Here is a 17,329-nt window from a genome sequence, read left to right as displayed (position 1 = left end):
AGGGTGCCACCGTGCCCATAGCGTGCCCGCAAGGGGCTCATTTGCGCTCGCCCAGCTGTCGGTATGCCGGCGGTTGGGATTCCGGCGCCGGTATGCTGGTCGCCGGGACCCCGACCGCCGGCAAACCATACTACACCCATCGAGTACACCTCATCTCATGCTTACAGTTATGTTTATATAATGCCAGTTGTCATCTTAGTTGGGATTTGTCACCAGATGTGTACTAAATTGTTTTGTGTACCAGTTACCAGAGTAAGCTTTGTGATGTGTTCTACTTAAATATGAATAATTTGATAGAAGTATTTGTTTTTACTTTTAAACAGGTTTTGTATGCTTAGGAAAGTCCTTTCTATAGTAGTTTAATTGCATAGTTCACTGTTTGACCATACAGAATGGAAATACATACAGCAGCAAAATGGAAAATATCGTCTGGGGTGATTAGGTTTTAATAGTTTTTTTTTAACTACATTTTAATACAAACAAAAATAGTATTTTATCCTGCTTTAATAAATGTATATATATTTTTTTTATAAAGAAATATTTTTATTGAGAGAAATGTCGCATAAACCAATACAGACAAAAAGGAAATGATGTTGCAGAACATATCAAAATAACGCATAGGGTATCACACAGGATACCAGATAAGAGGCACATCAACTGCACATATGCCGACATTAATTTTCTATAAACCGAGTTTAATAAGGACGGTAAGATGTACCGACACATAAACCCGTATAAAAAAAGAGAGAATAGGAAAGAGACAAGGAAGAAGAAGATGAGGAAGATAAAGAAGAAGAGAGAGAGAAGAGGGGCGAAGGAGACCACCATGAAGAGTTTCAGATAGAAACTCACAGAGTGAGAATGAAAGAAACATTCATCATATATAAACATAAAAAATAGCAATACAACCATATATAAGCACAAGTAATACAATTCCAAAGTGATATATCATACCCGTGAGATAGAGGTTTTAGAATAAGAGAACCATGGTTCCCAAGTTCGTACATATTTGTCCGACCTATCATGCAAGGAAGCAATAATTTTCTCCATTGTAGAGATATACCATATTTTAGATAGTACAATGCTTATAGGTGGAGAAACAGACTTTTCCCCAAGATTTAGCTATCGCACATCTGGCAGCGTGGAGAAATTGGAGAACAAGCTTATTAGCAATTATACTTAAATCAGACAAAGGGAGGCCCAGCAAAGCCGACCAGGGACCCAAAGCCACCTGGGAGGAAAGGATGGACCCAATAAGGGTTTCAATTTGGTCCCAGAAAGGACAAATTTTGGGGCAGGACATTATTAACATAATGAATAGGCCCATAGGAGTACCTATGATTCGTAACCTAGTATAAATATGTATAGCATCTAAACAAAGGCACATTCATAAATATACAATAAACAAAATATAAATTGTTTGTAAAAAAAAAAAAAAAGGTCAACATTTGTAAATATAACTGTAGGAGGAGGTAAGCCATGTCATTCTCAACTATAGTATTTTATTATAACTATGTGCCAAATAATTAATTAGCAGTTTTACTTGTGTGCAAATTGTGAAGATTGAGAAACTAGTCCTTGGTTAGCTACAATCTATCAAATTAATTCCAAATAGTGACCAGAGAACACAATTTCCTCAAGATACTATAGGTCTTTAGCCAATGGTTGATCAAAAAACATGTATTTTTTATCTGTGGGCCTGATTCACAGTAGTAAGCTAACGCGATGGTACACAGCAATGTGTGGATCAATCTGAGCTCTTGACTCATCGCATCCGTCAGTCTGCTAACAGAGTCATGGAGAAAGATAAGGATGAGCTGGAGCTAGCGGGAACCAGCATTTCCAAATACCTGAGGAGGATGGATCCTGAGAATAGCGCAGAGGCTGAGACAATTAGCAATTAAATCCTATATAGGGGCAACAGGGGTGAACTTATTCCTTACACCAGTCTGACAGAACCCACCTCAGTGCCCAGACAGGAAAAGTTTAGGCCCACCAGTCCTGCATCATTGACTTAGCCATCCTCATAACCACAAAGGCACTATCTCCTATTTACCTGCCCTCCATCACCAAAAACTGTAGCTACGGCGGGAAATACTAGCATGCTACATCTTCTATTGAAAGCTTGGAGAAAGAACTCTTTTAGTCATAGTTACTATTAGTTTTGAAAATCTTAAGTTCATTTATAGTTATTATTTATAGTTTTGTTTGCTTTCTTTGTTTATAAGTTAATATTTATAGTTATTATGTGTAGTTAGGTTTGCTATACATTTTAATATATAAGTGCATTTTGTTATTTATATGTAAAATTGATTTAAAAAAAAAATACATTAACATCTGTGTATTTACATATTGCTCCGAAACAGCTTGAGTGAGGTCTCAGATATGATCTATCCCAGGGCTTCAGCAGATATCGCTGTACTGTGCCTTAGATCAGCAACTGTCCTTCCAGTAGTCAAAATCCGTAATTCTATAACGCAGATGGGTCCTCTTAGATCTTTGCTGCTGAAGGCTGCTTCTTGGGGTTCAGCTTCCTGCAGCCCAAGCTCTCGCATTGTATGCTATTATATATGGGAACGTGCATACGCACGCTCGCACAACCGCTGCCTTCCTGCTTATAAACTAACGGATAGCGGGAGCAGAAGTGCCCGCTCCCCATGTTACACATTGTGCGCCGGCACCCTGTAAGAGTGGGTAGCAGGAGGACAGCTGCCTACTATACCGTTTCGGCTGCCTCCGGTCCTTCTGCTGTGCTCGGGGGCAACACTGTAGGAGGACACATCTGTAGGCATTGCCCTTTTCTATGAGTGGGGTAACCAGTTGGAGAAGCTTCTAGAAAGTAGACCCATTCATATGCAGACAATTCTTGAAATTAGTAATATTCTTACAAATCTCCAGGATCAATGGTGTATGGGAATAGGTGTCTCGCCTTTGCAGCCAATCTTTTGTCCAGCTACTATGCATTCTGCTCCTAATTTTTATTTTATTTTTTTATTGTGTGTAGTGCTGTTACCATAACAAGCACAAGGCATTTTTGGGGGGCTCAAATTGATGATGGAGGAGTTCACAGAACGTATTCTACACTCAGCAACTACTGTAGAAAATGAAGATGTTATGCTTCCAATTCTCCTCCTGTATGTTTATGTGCTGTAGTCCAGCCCTTTAGCAGTCCATTATTCTAATTGTATTTACAACTGGCATCAGTATTGCCGGAAATCTGTAGAGTATGTACTGTGTCACAATCTTATTATTTAATAGTTTAGACAGAGCAGTTTCGTGTTTTGCAAGTTACATTGTAAAAAGGTGTTTATGCATGAATCACCACTTTGGGCCTGATTCAGAGAAGTTCGCTAATGCCACCACACCTGCCAAATTGTACGCAGTGGCTGTGCAATAATATGAAATGTGGCAGGCATCGAGATTTGTATTGAGTTGTCCATTGGTTGGAAAGATGCAAACATGGGATGCACATTGGTCAAACATCGACCTTCTGAGTCGTATGGTCGCGCAGCATGGCCGCTGGCAGTAAGACACTGGACATGCCTGTGTTTGAGTAACTACTCCCCCATTACCTCCCACAAATGGTCCCTTCCTATAAGTCACTATGCAGATAAATCCTCAGTATGACAGCCATCACAGGACCATCGGAACACATGTACATGCAGTTTATACGCATATACTGTGGCAAAACAATCACTCCACTGCTTACAAAATCAACATTTCATCCATCTCTTAATCAAGCCCTTTAATAGGAAGTTCCAAACGTAAGTGAACTTGCATCAAAAGCATGATTGTAGAATTGTGTATCTAGCTTAATACAGTAGATCAGTGGTTCCCAAACGCGGTCCTCAAGGCACCCCAACAGTCCAGGTTTTAGGTATATCCATGGCTCAGCACAGATGGTTAAATTAAATTGACTAGGTGCTAATTAAGTCACCTGTGGCCAAGCTTGGATACATTTAAAACCAGGACTGTTGGGGTGCCATGTGGACCGCGTTTAGGGACCTCTGCAGTAGACACTGCAGATATGTATGGGGATGGCGTGGTTGCCCTGTTTATAAGGCTCCAAAAATTAAAGCTTTTTGAGCTTGACTCCAGTAGCTAATGCCATTTTTAGATGGCATTAGCCAACTTCTACCTGTTGGTAGGGGTCTGGATTGCAAACACTACTGGGACGTTACCTGGCAATGTAAACCTTGTTGCTACTAATAGCAATGAAAGTGTAGCTGTTAAGCTTCACCAAGACAGCTGCTTATCAGAGCAGATGTAAATTACCATGAAACATGTTGCTAAATCGTAGCGAATATCGGTGCTAAGCTGGGCAGTAACTGGGGTGGTGCAGACGGTGCTTTGCACACAGCACATTTGCCCTGTGGGGGCAACACCATCCGTATCCAGCCGCGATTCTGCACTACCCCCAGCTGCTATGTACCGGCCGGCGCAAAGATCACAAGGGGCTGAGCGGTGGCAGTGACTATGCATTAATAGGCGATGTGAGACCACTCTGCATCAGCGGAAGTATAGAACTGTACCTGTCTCTGATACAGCCAGTGTCACAGGCAACTGCTCCTTACTGTGGCATACTGGAGAGACAGTAAGCATTATACCCACACCTGCTCCTGCGCTACCATCCTGTGTCACCCAGCTATTCATACAGTCTGCTGTGTGTTACACATATGTGAATGGAGGGGTGGGGGCAGCTGAGAAGTATATACATATAGATGTATATATTCTATACACATACAGTACATATATATATATATATATATACACACATACACACACACGCGCATATATATGGATTTATCGATATTGTAGAATGTAAGGTCAAGGTGCGTACACACGCACTGATGCAGGCTAACGGCTGATACTGACTACATTGTGCCCAGAGGCATGTAGTCAGTATTGGCCCCGCCTGCGGGACCGCGCATCGGCATCACAAGTGCATACACACGGTGAGATTTGCACTATGTTTCCGTGAGATATGGACTATATAGTCCATATCGCATGGAGAATCGCCCATGTGTATGCAGCTTTACAGTCCAACGAGAGAAAACAGAAACGGTTTGCGAGACAAAAATCCCTTTGAACTTTGGAGTTTGTTCATTGTGCACAATAACCAGCAAAGGATAAAATGTACACAAGGTAGATTTGTAATGTTTTTTGGGAGTGTGTGGGGACAGATGTATCAGGGTATCAAATAATTCAATCTTATATTTGGTAATACACTTCAGATTAAATACAAATTCTCTGACTACAAACTATGCATCTAAGCATGAGAACTATAATATCCTGTATTTTTATTCCTTTCAGAGAAGTAACGATGAAAGATGCAAAGGAGTATGCAGAATCTATTGGAGCAATTGTTGTTGAAACTAGTGCAAAGAATGCCATCAATGTTGAAGAACTCTTCCAAGGCATAAGTAAATGTTTAGTCTTATATTTCTCTGATTTACAGGCATGCAGCTTTTACTTCTACCACAACATGTATAGAATTAGGACAGTGCTGCTACTGTAGCAAATAATTATGACTTCAACCATATTTTTGCAGCATCAGGCTGGCAGCTGAGCATCATGAGTGAAGCTCCTATGGTGGTAATGATAGTTGTGTCTAGCATTGCATTGATTGCTGTCATCACTAAAACTGTAGTGTAACTACTTTTTTTACACAATAATACTGATGAAGTAAGTTAGACACACACAAAAGTGGAGAAAAGAACTGAAATTCTCCCTTTCTGGGTTCTTACACTCAACCTCTCACTGCCAGCCCCTGTGTATTCCCATGACTCTCTTTCAGTATAGGCTCTCACTCTCGGCTAGGTGCTACTGATGGGTATCTCAGGTTACCCATGACCAGGGCACTGAGAGTTCTGGTGGGCCCTGGTACAAGGAGGGGGCATGGCAAAATGGAAGAGGCATGACCAGACCCCTCCATTAAAAAAATAACAATTATACTCTCCGTGCATTTTCTTGCTCACCCTCGCACGCAGGGAGAGAGAGGACAGGCTGCTTCTGCGGCTGCCTCTTTCCCCAGCTCAGCACACAGCACTGAGCAGCAACGGTAAAGGGGGAGGGGAGGTGCAGCAGGGCCCATGTAAAGATTACCACCCCTCCCTCAACGCCACTGAACATGACACATATGCCCATGCTAGTTATCTCCTGTATCAGGCTACATAGCTTTCACAGATTGCATCTCAGACACATCTGGTTTACTACACCCTGCCTCATTCTCTGACACCGAGCGCTGATGCAGACATCTCTTCATCTCCCCAAGGTAAGCAGCACTACTGTGGGCATTATGTGTATCTGGCACTTTTGGGGGCATTATGTATATCTGGCACTATTGGGGCAGGCATTATGTGTATCTGGCACTATTGGGGGCAGTGTGTATATCTGGCACTATACTGGGGGTATTATATGTATTTGGCATTACTGGGGCATTATGTGTAACTGGGACTATAATCGGCTATTATGTGTACCTGGCACTATACTGGGGCATTATGTGCACTTGGCACTATAGTGGGGGCATTATATGTATCTTGCACTATACTGGGGCATTATGTGTATCTGGCTCTGGCATTGACGTCATATCAGGATGATGTTACGTGTACATTTAGTAGGCCACAGGTTCTCAAACTCGGTCCTCAGGACCCCACACAGTTCATGTTTTGCAGGTCACTTGTAGATTTTAGAAATGTGACAGTTGGTGACACACAGTGCAGCTGCTGGGTGACATGGAAAACATGAACCGTGTAGGGTCCTGAGGACCGAGTTTGAGAACCACTGTAGTAGGCAAAACAGATAAAACAAGAAGAGATTGTTCTCTTCCTGCTTTCTCACAGAGAAGTGCTCCTGCGGCTCCTCCACAGTCATTCTGGCATAATCACCCCTGTAACACACCCACCCACTCACTATGAGAACTTCGGGCAGCAGCAACCTTCTTCTCCTTCCCGCTGGTGCCTTACTCTCTGCCAGTGTACATCAGCCTCCCTGAACCCTCCAAAGTCCAGAACACAACAGCATGTGCTGGGCAGGGGAGGGAGGCTGCATTTCTCTCTCTCTCTCTCTCTCTCTCTCTCTCTCATTGCTGTGCCAGGTGCTTCACTGCTATAGCGGCCAGAAGTGAGAAGTGTTACGAGAGGGGGTAAGGGTGTCAGGCAGGGGTCTGAGTGGTAGCTGACCGGGTAAGAGGCAGCAGGAATTGGTCAGGATAGAGGCAGCATTGCAGTAGCAGCTGACACATGCGCATTGGAGATTATGCTGGCATCATAGTGGTGAAGCTGATCTCCGGGAACTTCGCTGGGACAGACCTTTACCGAAAGGTCTGTCCTGGAATGAAGTTCCATTCAAATAGAGTGGTAATAGGTTTTAAATAATGCTCCAGCCTATCAGCTTCTAACAGTCATTTTTAAAATACATGACAGTTTGGGGCTGATTGGCTGGAGCCCCATTTTACATTTGTTATGAGTGATAACAAGAATATCACTGCCCCTATTACTACATTTATAATTATAGAGCCCTAAATAAGTGACTTTGTATCTGTTTGTTTCAGGTCGGAGAATTCCTCCCTTGGATCCTCATCCGAATGGTTCTAATGACGCAATGAAACTTGGAAGACAATCCATACAGTATACAAACAGATGCTGCTGATCTGACCGGTTACTCTGTGTTAAAGTAAACACATGTAATGGCTAAGTTCACTCAAGGGGTTGGCTACCAACAAGGAGCAGTCCATTGGAATCAAATGACAACTAGATGAAACAAGAACAAGACAGATGTATAAACACCAATATTATGTAATTAAAGGAAAAAAAATTGTTTACAGATAGTTTGTAGTTCAATTATGTTTACTTGTTGTGAAACAAATATTGTAACTGTACAACTTTTTTTTTTTAAAGGATTTGTTTTTAGTGTGAAATACATTGAGATAACTAGTTCCCTTTATGGAACACAGCAGTTTTTAGGGTGTAGTAATATACTATTGCAAATTTGCAACGATGTCCAAATTTCTCATTGGATGTTTTTTATATTAGTCATGTACAGATGTATCCACCGTTATCTTGAGTAGTTTTCTGTGCCTAGTCACAACATGACTTATTATTCTGAAGCAGGATCTTAATAAATATGTCATTCAGTGGAAATGAAGGAAATTTCCGTGCAAGTCTTTACTAATGGTGTGAACACACGGTGAGATATTTTCTTACGATTTTGACTATATAGTCAAAATCGTAAGAAATAATGACAATGGGTTTTCACAGGTAAGAAAAGTTAGTGCAGATCGCAAGGTGAAAGTCACCTTGCGATCCCGATTCCATGCCGATGCGCGGTCCCGTGCGGTCGGCATCGCAAGACTAGATAGACTGTGCAGGCAAATCAATTTTGACTATCTCTATAGAAGAGATAGTCAAAGTTGACACTTAGCCAAAATCGCACATGGTCAGTATCGCAAGCACACAATGAGTGTGCTTGCGATACTGACTATGTGCCGACCTACCCCCTGTCGCATAGTGAGAATCGGGCATAGCCTGAATCTCACCGTGTGTATGGGCCTTAACACTGCAATAGTCCTGACTCCTACTCTTAGAGAGTTAGCAAATGAAAGTTCTGAATAATGCTGTTTGAAAATTAATATAATACAGATTAGCTGTACCTGACACCATCAGTGAAGTAGTCACATCATTAGGTTTTTTTTAGCAAAGAAATCTGGATGTGGAAGATCCTGGACTCTGTCAGAGCCCAATAGGAGACATCATTCAACTTTTTCCTACAATCCTAATGTTTGGTGAATCACGCTCTTAATAGCGATCTTTCCCAAGAAATAGTAAAAGTGCAAATTGTAATAGTGGAAACATCAAATATTTGCATTTTGTGCTGTAGTGCTTGATCTCTGAAAAAAAGAAAAAAGGCATTCAAATGGAATAAATCTATTATATGTCACCATTTTTATAATGTAATACAGGGATGGGGAACCTTTGGCCCTCCAGCTGTTGTTGAACTACACATACCAGCATGCCTTGCTACAGTTTTGCTATTTGGCCATGCTAAAACTGTTGCAGGGCATGCTGGGATGTGTAGTTCAACAATAGCTGGCGGGCCGAAGGTTACCCATCCCTGATGTAATACAATAAAGAAAAACGTGCAGAATGTTTAATCACCAGCCCAAGCTCACATAGCAATAATAACTGTACAGTGTTCTGAGTCTTTATTTAATCATCTGGACAAGCTGAGCTATCTAGTGACTGACTTTGGTTATATATAATACCGCCGATGTTGAACTGCATATTTTTAATTCCTAGATAGTTTAATACTTTATTTGCACTTTAAAAAAACAAAGGGAGAGTTATCATTTACATTAGTTTTAATATACTAGGATAACCCAACTAGAAGAGGGCTTTCCCATAGAAGGCGGGCATACCCTTGAACCCTTGCTGTTACTTGCAGTAAGACTGAATTGTCTTAAGGAGGAGCTGCATATATAGAATTGCATATTCTATGATTTACTTAACACATAACTCAGAATGTCACATGCTACATTTTATTTAGTCATGAAAGGTGAAATAATTATTTATTTTGGCACCATGATAATCTTAGAACACATGCTGCTCCAAATGCAACTACAGGCAGGTGCTTATAAAGTAGGGGGACTCTGTTCATTAGATTGCGTCCTCCTCAATTGTCAGTTCATACATAGAAATCGCACTGTCCAATTCCCAGGTACTTGCAGAGGCAGCAGATAACAAGCAGGTACCACCCTCAGGGACAGGGGCCTGACCCTGCAATGTGGTTGGAGTGAAGGGACCACATCATCGTTTTTTTCACACCTCTAGCAGGACTCCTGTGCATGTGCGGTCTACTGACAGGGAGGGTTCCAGAGGAACACCCTCTTCCGGTAACTTTTGCGAAGTGTAACCCATAGGATATAATGGCCTAACGCCATCTTCAGATGGCATTTGCTGCAGGGGCCCAATCTCTGGGATGATAAATCTGACAGGTTTGCATCCCCATAGAAATCTATGGAGGCTAGGGTATGGGTCGTTGGATAGACACAACTTAGGTCGACAGTCATTAGGTCGACCATGGAAGGTTGACATGCATTAGGTCGACAGGGACAATAGGTCAACATGGTCATTAGGTCGACAGGTCAAAAGGTCGACATGGGTTTTTTTACTGTTTTTGGCGTCGTTTTCTTCATAAAGTGACGGGGAACCCCAATTAGTGCACCACGTCCGCTCGCCATGCTTCGGGCAAGGTGCTCCGCTAACGCTGCGCTCGGCACAGGTTACCATTCCAATCGTAGCCCACGTGGATCGATAAGTATGAAAAAATCCCCCCCCCCAAAAAAACAATGTGAAAAGCTCATGTTGACCTAGTACATGTTGACATAATGACCATGTCGACCTATTGGCCATGTCGACCTAATGCATGTTGACCTTCAGTGGTCGACCTAATGACTGTCGACCTAAGCTGTGCCGACCGAACGACCGTCCCCCGGAGGCTGCATATGCTGTCAGAAATGGAGGGAGCACATCAGATATTGGAGATTTCTGCAGCGGTCCCTCCATGGTACATCAGGGGGATACTTAATATTCATGGATATCCCATAGAAATGGGTGTTTTCAGGGAATATCTTACAAATTTTATTTGATAAATAGGCCCCGTGATGAAATAACCTATGACATTTATATTTGTTGTTGCCAATGGAAAATAAAATGTTGCATGGAAAATACATTGAAACGTGATGGTATGAACTGAATTATAATTGTCACTGTGCTTGAGTATACTGCTTGACTGACCAAAGTTGTCATGATTTGTGTTTACTAGTGTAGTGAATACAAAATAATCTGATTTAATCTTTCATATGTATTGGTTACAATATACTACTTTAACCTTACTTGTTTAAACTTTTTTCACTTTATCAAACTTTAGTGTTACTATGTGCGATGTTTATTCTTTGTATGTTTTACTCTGTAAATTTACGACTGGGCTGGTTCCCAATTTTTGCCTTAATGTATAACACCCAGAAAATATGTTCATTATTATAATCATTATATTCTACATTATGTGCTTATAACTTTATTCAACAGCATCAACAGAGAATAAATGTTTTTTTTAAATATGGGTTAGAGCGTGAGAAGTGATTTCAGACAGTTGTAAGCACCACAATCTGGGTGGTTTGTGTACAGATGTGTAAGGTCATGTATTTGGGGGTCATTCCGAGTTGATCGCTCCCTAGCTGTTTTTAGCAGCCGTGCAAACACTATGCCGCCTCCCACTGGGAGTGTATTTTAGCTTAGCAGAAGTGCGAACGAAAGGATCGCAGAACGGCTACAAAGTTTTTTTGTGCAGTTTTAGAGTAGCTCAAAACCTACTCGGCGCTTGCGATGACTTCAGACTGTTCAGTTCCTGTTTTGACATCACAAACACGCCCTGCATTCGCACAGCGACACCTGCGTTTTTCCTGGCACGCCTGCGTTTTTTCGAACACTCCCTGAAAACGGTCAGTTGACACCCACAAACGCCCACTTCATGTCAATCACTCTACGGCCAGCAGTGCGACTGAAAAGGATCGCTTGACCTTGTGTGAAACTACATCGTTCGTTGCAATAGTACATCGCGCGTGCGCATTGCGCCGCATGCGTAGAAGTGCCTTTTTTTGCCTCATAGCAGCACAGCGATCGAATGCAGCTAGCGATCAACTCGGAATGACCACCTTAGGCCAAATAGGTATGCTGGATGATATTTTTACAAAACAACAGAAAAAGGGATCTAGAATTTATCCCTTAAATCAATGGGGGTAATTCCAAGTTGATCGCAGCAGGAAATTTTTTAGCAGTTGGGCAAAACCATGTACACTGCAGGGGAGGCAGATATAACATGTGCAGACAGAGTTAGATTTGGGTGGGTTATTTTGTTTTTGTGCAGGGTAAATACTGGCTGCTTTATTTTTACACTGCAATTTAGATTGCAGATTGAACACACCACACCCAAATCTAACTCTCTCTGCACATGTTATATCTGCCTCCCCTGCAGTGCACATGGTTTTGCCCAACTGCTAAAAAAATTCCTGCTGCGATCAACTTGGAATTACCCCCAATATAACAAGACAATAAGGACAGCCAGCAGAACACTTATAACTTGTATAACTTGTATCAAACTGTTATGTCCAATTCTCAAAAAATGTACAAACAATACGGATGAGGCTCGAGACCGGGCAGGTCTTATGGAAGTATATCCTCACGTGGGTTATAAATAGTACCAATTACTAATTTAGAGTGAGTATTTCTAAATGTCACACTACAGAGTGTGGCATTCTCTATACCTCCTTGGGTCTGATTCAGGTTTGGTCGATGTTGCGAGCTTAAGGCAGTTTTCTGAGAAAACTGCGCGTGCACAGGACCAGTACTGCGCATGTGCAGTATGGGCCCTGTGTCCTCGCATGTAGTGAGGCTGCAGATATCAGGTGATTGACAGTCTGCACCCATTTGGGGGCAGGGAGGGGGCGGCGATAGGCTCAGTTTCACAAAATGAAGACGTGGGAGTGCCGTGCCCAGGGTCTCCGATTTCCTGGCCCCAGCGACAGAGCATTGGCTGCTGGTCTGTGTAACATGGTAACACACCCATTCTGGGTCCTAGGGGGGGTGACATGGTAACACATACTAGGGCCTGGGGGTGATGGTGATACACATACTAGGGCTTGGGATGGGGGCATTGTGACATATATATATACACACACACTGGTTCCTGGGTGGATGACAAGGTGACACATATACTATGGCCAGGGTGTGTGTGTGTGTGTGTGTGTGTTTGTGTGTGTGTGTGTGTGTGTGTGTGTGTGTGTGTGTGTGTGTATGTATGTATGTATGTGTGTCATTGTGATCCAAACATACAGTGGGCCCAAGGGGATGGAGGGAGGTGCATGGTGACAAACACACACATATACAGAAGGTCTCATGGGAGTAGGGAGCATGGTGATACACATACTGGGGAGGGGGGTCATGATGACACACATACATACAGTGGGTCTTGGGGGAGAGAGGCATGGTGATAAACATATGGGCTAAACACACCTACATATGGGTTACACACATATACAACATATGTTCAGTATAATGTATAGTGTAGTCAGAGTTGCATCAGTTTCTAAGTCAAGAGCACAGCTCGGGTTGGTCACATACAGTAGTCAGGTATGCAGCGTTGTGTAATTTATAGTGCTATTAGCTGGTCAGGCAGATGCAGACAGTAGTACCCCAACACATTTCTCTAGGCAAATCTTTATAGTGTACAACCCAAGCTGTGCTCTTGACTTAGAAACTGATGCAACTCCGACTACACTATACTTTATACTGAACATATGTTTTATATGTGTTTAACCCATATGTAGGTGTGTTTAGCCCACATGTTTATCACCATGCCCCACTCCCCCAAGACCCACTGTGTGTGTGTGTGTGTATGACACCATTCCCCCCTCCTCCAGGACCCACTGTATGTATGTGTGTCATCATGACCCCCCTCCTCAGCATGCTCCCTACTCCCATGAGACCTACTGTATATGTGTGTGTTTGTGTGTGTCACCATGCACCTCCCCCCAGTATGTATATCACAATGCCCCCGTCTCCTTGGACCCACTGTATGTGTAGCTCACAATGACACACACACACACACACACACACACACACACACACACACACACACACACACACACACACCGGCCCTAGTATATGTGTCACCTTGTCATCCACCCAAGAACCAGTGTGTGTGTATGTATGTCACCATCCCCCCCCAGGCCCTAGTATGTGTTACCATGTCACCCCCCTAGGACCCAGAGTGTGTGTGTTACCAGGCCCCCCCAAGCCCTGGCATGTGTATCACCATGCTGTCCCCCCCGGGCCCCAGTGTGTGTGTGCTACGATGTCATCCGCCCAGTGTGTGTCCTCCCTCCCGGAGGTGTGTCAGTGGGGTCCCTAAGCATATTTTTGCACCTGGGCCGACCACTTGCTAGTTCCGCCACTGGCTAGCAGTATACTAGCAGTATACTTAGTGATGCCCGCATCCACCCTACCATACATTGTTGGCAACGCACATGAAACCCCTGACAACGTGCATGAAACCCTTGGCAACAAGCATGAGACACCTGATAACAGGCAGGTAATTTAAAAGTAATTAGAAGCCTTACTGTGCTGCATCATTTGTAAGAAGCATTATTGTGTGTGGGGCATAAAATGGTGTGAGGGCCATAACTGTGTGTGGCATAACGCATAATGGGCATTACGGTGTGTGGCATATTGCATAATGGGCATTACGGTGTGTGGCATAATGTGTAATAGGTATTACGGTGTGTGGCATAATGTGTAATGGGCATTAAGTTGTGTTGCATAATGTGTAATGGGCATTAGTCACTGCCGCGGCCGCCCGTTCATTCGCGCTGCCGCCTCTCACCGAACACCCACCATCAAAAACATAAATCGGCACCTATGAACACACCGCCACTGCTGCTAGCCGCCTCAGCCCCCGCAGTGGATTGAGAGAGACGCGCTGGAGGCTGCGGAAGCGCTTCCATACAGGGCAGTGTAAAAAAAAAAACCCATAAAATGCCCGCCATTGGGGAGACAGGCGCTAGAGGTCAAATGTGACCACTAGCGTCTGTCTCCTCCTTGGCGGCGGCCATTTTTGGTGGGTTTTTTCTTACACTGCCCTGTACGGAAGTGCTTCCGCAGGCCCCAGCGCGTCTCTCTCAATCAACTGCGTAGGCTGCGGCGGCTTGCAGTAACTGGGGCAGCGGCTGGTTCTGTGGGTGCTCCTGATTGTCCGTGGGCGCTCGGGCCCGGGAGCACCCACGGAATTGGCGCCTATGAATGTACACCAATATAGCCTTATATTTCTTCACTGGCTCAATGTTCTCACTCTCTTTGAATCTTTAGACTAGGTTGTGATGAGGCCCCTGGGGTGGCAAATGTGGGGACATTAGTCATCCAACCTTCACCCCCTGCTTCTCTTTGTGAAGAACCATAGTGTGGGAAGTTAGGGATGTGTGGCAATGGGGCATCTGACATCGCTTGGTCAAAAGTTGTGTTATAGTCACACACTTTCCAGGGAATTCAATTGATTTTGGGAGCCCTGCACACGAAAGACCAATTCAATTGGTCTACTGATCGGGCACAAGTGCCATGGGCACCCGTTATTTCTGCTCACACACTCCTAAGATGGCAAGCAGAAATCTGAAAAAAGTCTGACTTTTGTGTACCCAAATGTAGCATGCCCAGTACTTTAGATGGGTTTAGCCTCTTTATGCAGCTTAACCCAGTGTATTTGGGAACAACATGCACGAAAAGTACAAACACTTGAATATAGCACCATCTAAAGTGACGGAAGATCGAGCAAAAACAACTGAATTGCCACTTTGTGTCACACTGTTATACGTCAAATTGTTTATGAATGCACCCATTTGGCTCTGTAAAATTATTATATATAACCCCTAGATATAATATAACCCTGGCCGTCATATGTATTATTGTGAGTTGAGGGATTTGTGGAGTTTTTGGCAATGCATAGTTAATGTGTGTTTTTAAAGCTTATTTGGGTTGGTGTGTAAGGTAAGCACAATCTTAAAGGAGCAGTAAATCCATTGTGCTTATTAAAGCTGTGACTAGATCAGTGGTTCTCAAAGTGCATGCATAGGCTCTCCTGGGGTGCCTCAGGACACTTGCAGGGGTGCTTTGGATTGGTGGTTCAGCACTAATTCAAATTATTTATGGTCAGTGTAATAGGCAAAACCAGTGCTGGTAGCTGTCAATCATAAACTATGTGGACAAAGAGAAGCAAATCTGGTCTCTCAACACACAACTAAACCTAAGGATGACATACAAACACAATTTACTTCATTTAATATTTATTTCTAAATTTCTCAATAAGAAAATGTTGGCCTAGGGGTGGCGTGAATTTTTTTTTCTAATACTCTAGGGTGCCGTGATTCAAAAAAGTTTGGGAACCACTGGACTAGATTATTTTTGTTAAGCTATAATCATATTTATGATTAATCTTTTCCAATATTCTGTCACAACTGAGGGCTGGTGCTGACGGCAGGAAGCCTCAGTTGTAGGGGCTGAGGAATATCTAAACTTAGGAGGCTGAATAGGATTCCTGAACATGCGTGTACCCTTGTAGTACCAAAGCCCGAAGGCGTGACCACGACAACCAGAGGATAAGTTTCAAAGGTTTTATTGAATACACAGCTCACAGGTTATTGGCAGTTGCAATGCTGAAGTCACAGGTAATGAGTCACAGTTCACAGTGGAAGTCTCTAGGTGTGGTTAACAGGTGAGAGTCTTAGAGGACCTTGAGGGTATGTCCTTACCAACACCGATGCAGAGTAGTGACTTTGGGAACAGAAGCGGGTTTAGCAGATGGGACTGGTCCAGTGGATGAGCTGTGTGGATAGTGCTAGTGAGCACTAATGAAGCTAGAGAGCGGAGACAGGTAATGCTTGGGAGCATATAAAGGAAATGCTTGGGAGCATATATAGATGATGCTTTGAGAGCATATACGAGAGATGCTTGGGAGCGCTGATTACCAGACACAGAGACAGGACACCGCTGGGAGCTGGAGTGCTGGGAGCCGGTGTTCGTATTCTGGCAAACACAGGATGCAGTTTAGGGACACTGTGGAGTCAGGCTGCTCCAGAGGGAGTGGAACTGGTGCGAGTCTCTAGTGGAGTTTGCAGGCAGGAACGGCCACAATGGAAAGAGAATGGTATCACTGGGATGACAACTGAAACACTGACAATCCTCCAGCAAAGAAACAGGATATTTATACCTGCAGATCTGCAGGCATTGGCTGAGCAATTAGGTAGTGTTCTGTAGCGCAGAGGATTGGAGGAAACAGCAACTTGTGACCACAAGCAAGATGGCTGCGCCCATGTTACCACTTGGAGGGAAAGTCAGCTTGGGAAGAAACATGTGGAAACAACAGTAATGGCGGTGGAGGCCGCGGCAGGCAGGAGACGTCACACCGATCCATTTGCACAGCCAGACCACAGGGACAGTGGCAGAGACCGCAGTGAGTATAAGACGTCATACCCAGCTCTCTGCGCACTGAGGGCATGGTCCGGCGGCAACGGAGATCGCGGCGGGGAGGAGACGCCACACCTGCTCACCCGCGCAGCAAGGCCACAGGGACAGCGGCAGAGACCACAGTGAGTAGAAGACATCATACCCAGCTCTCTGCACACTGAAGGCACAGGCACGGCTGCAGCGGTTGCGGCGGGATGAGAACGCCATTCAGGCACCTGACAAGTATACTGAAAGAGGACACTGTACCAGTGCTACGGGTTAAC

General features: G+C 43.8%; 1 protein-coding gene across 1 annotated transcript in view; it reads left to right on the top strand.

Moving 5' to 3' along the window:
• The window catches only part of RAB31 (RAB31, member RAS oncogene family), a 123,361-nt gene extending 112,242 nt beyond the window's left edge, over positions 1-11,119 (top strand). Inside the window, exons 7-8 of the mRNA XM_063923461.1 lie at positions 5,314-5,423; positions 7,553-11,119. Coding sequence (XP_063779531.1) covers positions 5,314-5,423; positions 7,553-7,650 — 208 coding nt within the window. The 3' untranslated portion in view covers positions 7,651-11,119. The remainder of the gene's footprint in view (positions 1-5,313; positions 5,424-7,552) is intronic.
• The last annotated feature ends 6,210 nt before the right edge of the window (positions 11,120-17,329 follow it).

This window comes from Pseudophryne corroboree, chromosome 5 (assembly GCF_028390025.1).
Source record: "Pseudophryne corroboree isolate aPseCor3 chromosome 5, aPseCor3.hap2, whole genome shotgun sequence".
In the NCBI taxonomy this organism is placed as follows: Eukaryota; Metazoa; Chordata; class Amphibia; order Anura; family Myobatrachidae; genus Pseudophryne; species Pseudophryne corroboree.
The sequence above is the reverse complement of the archived record's forward strand: the minus strand, read 5'-3'. Positions and strand labels throughout refer to the sequence as shown.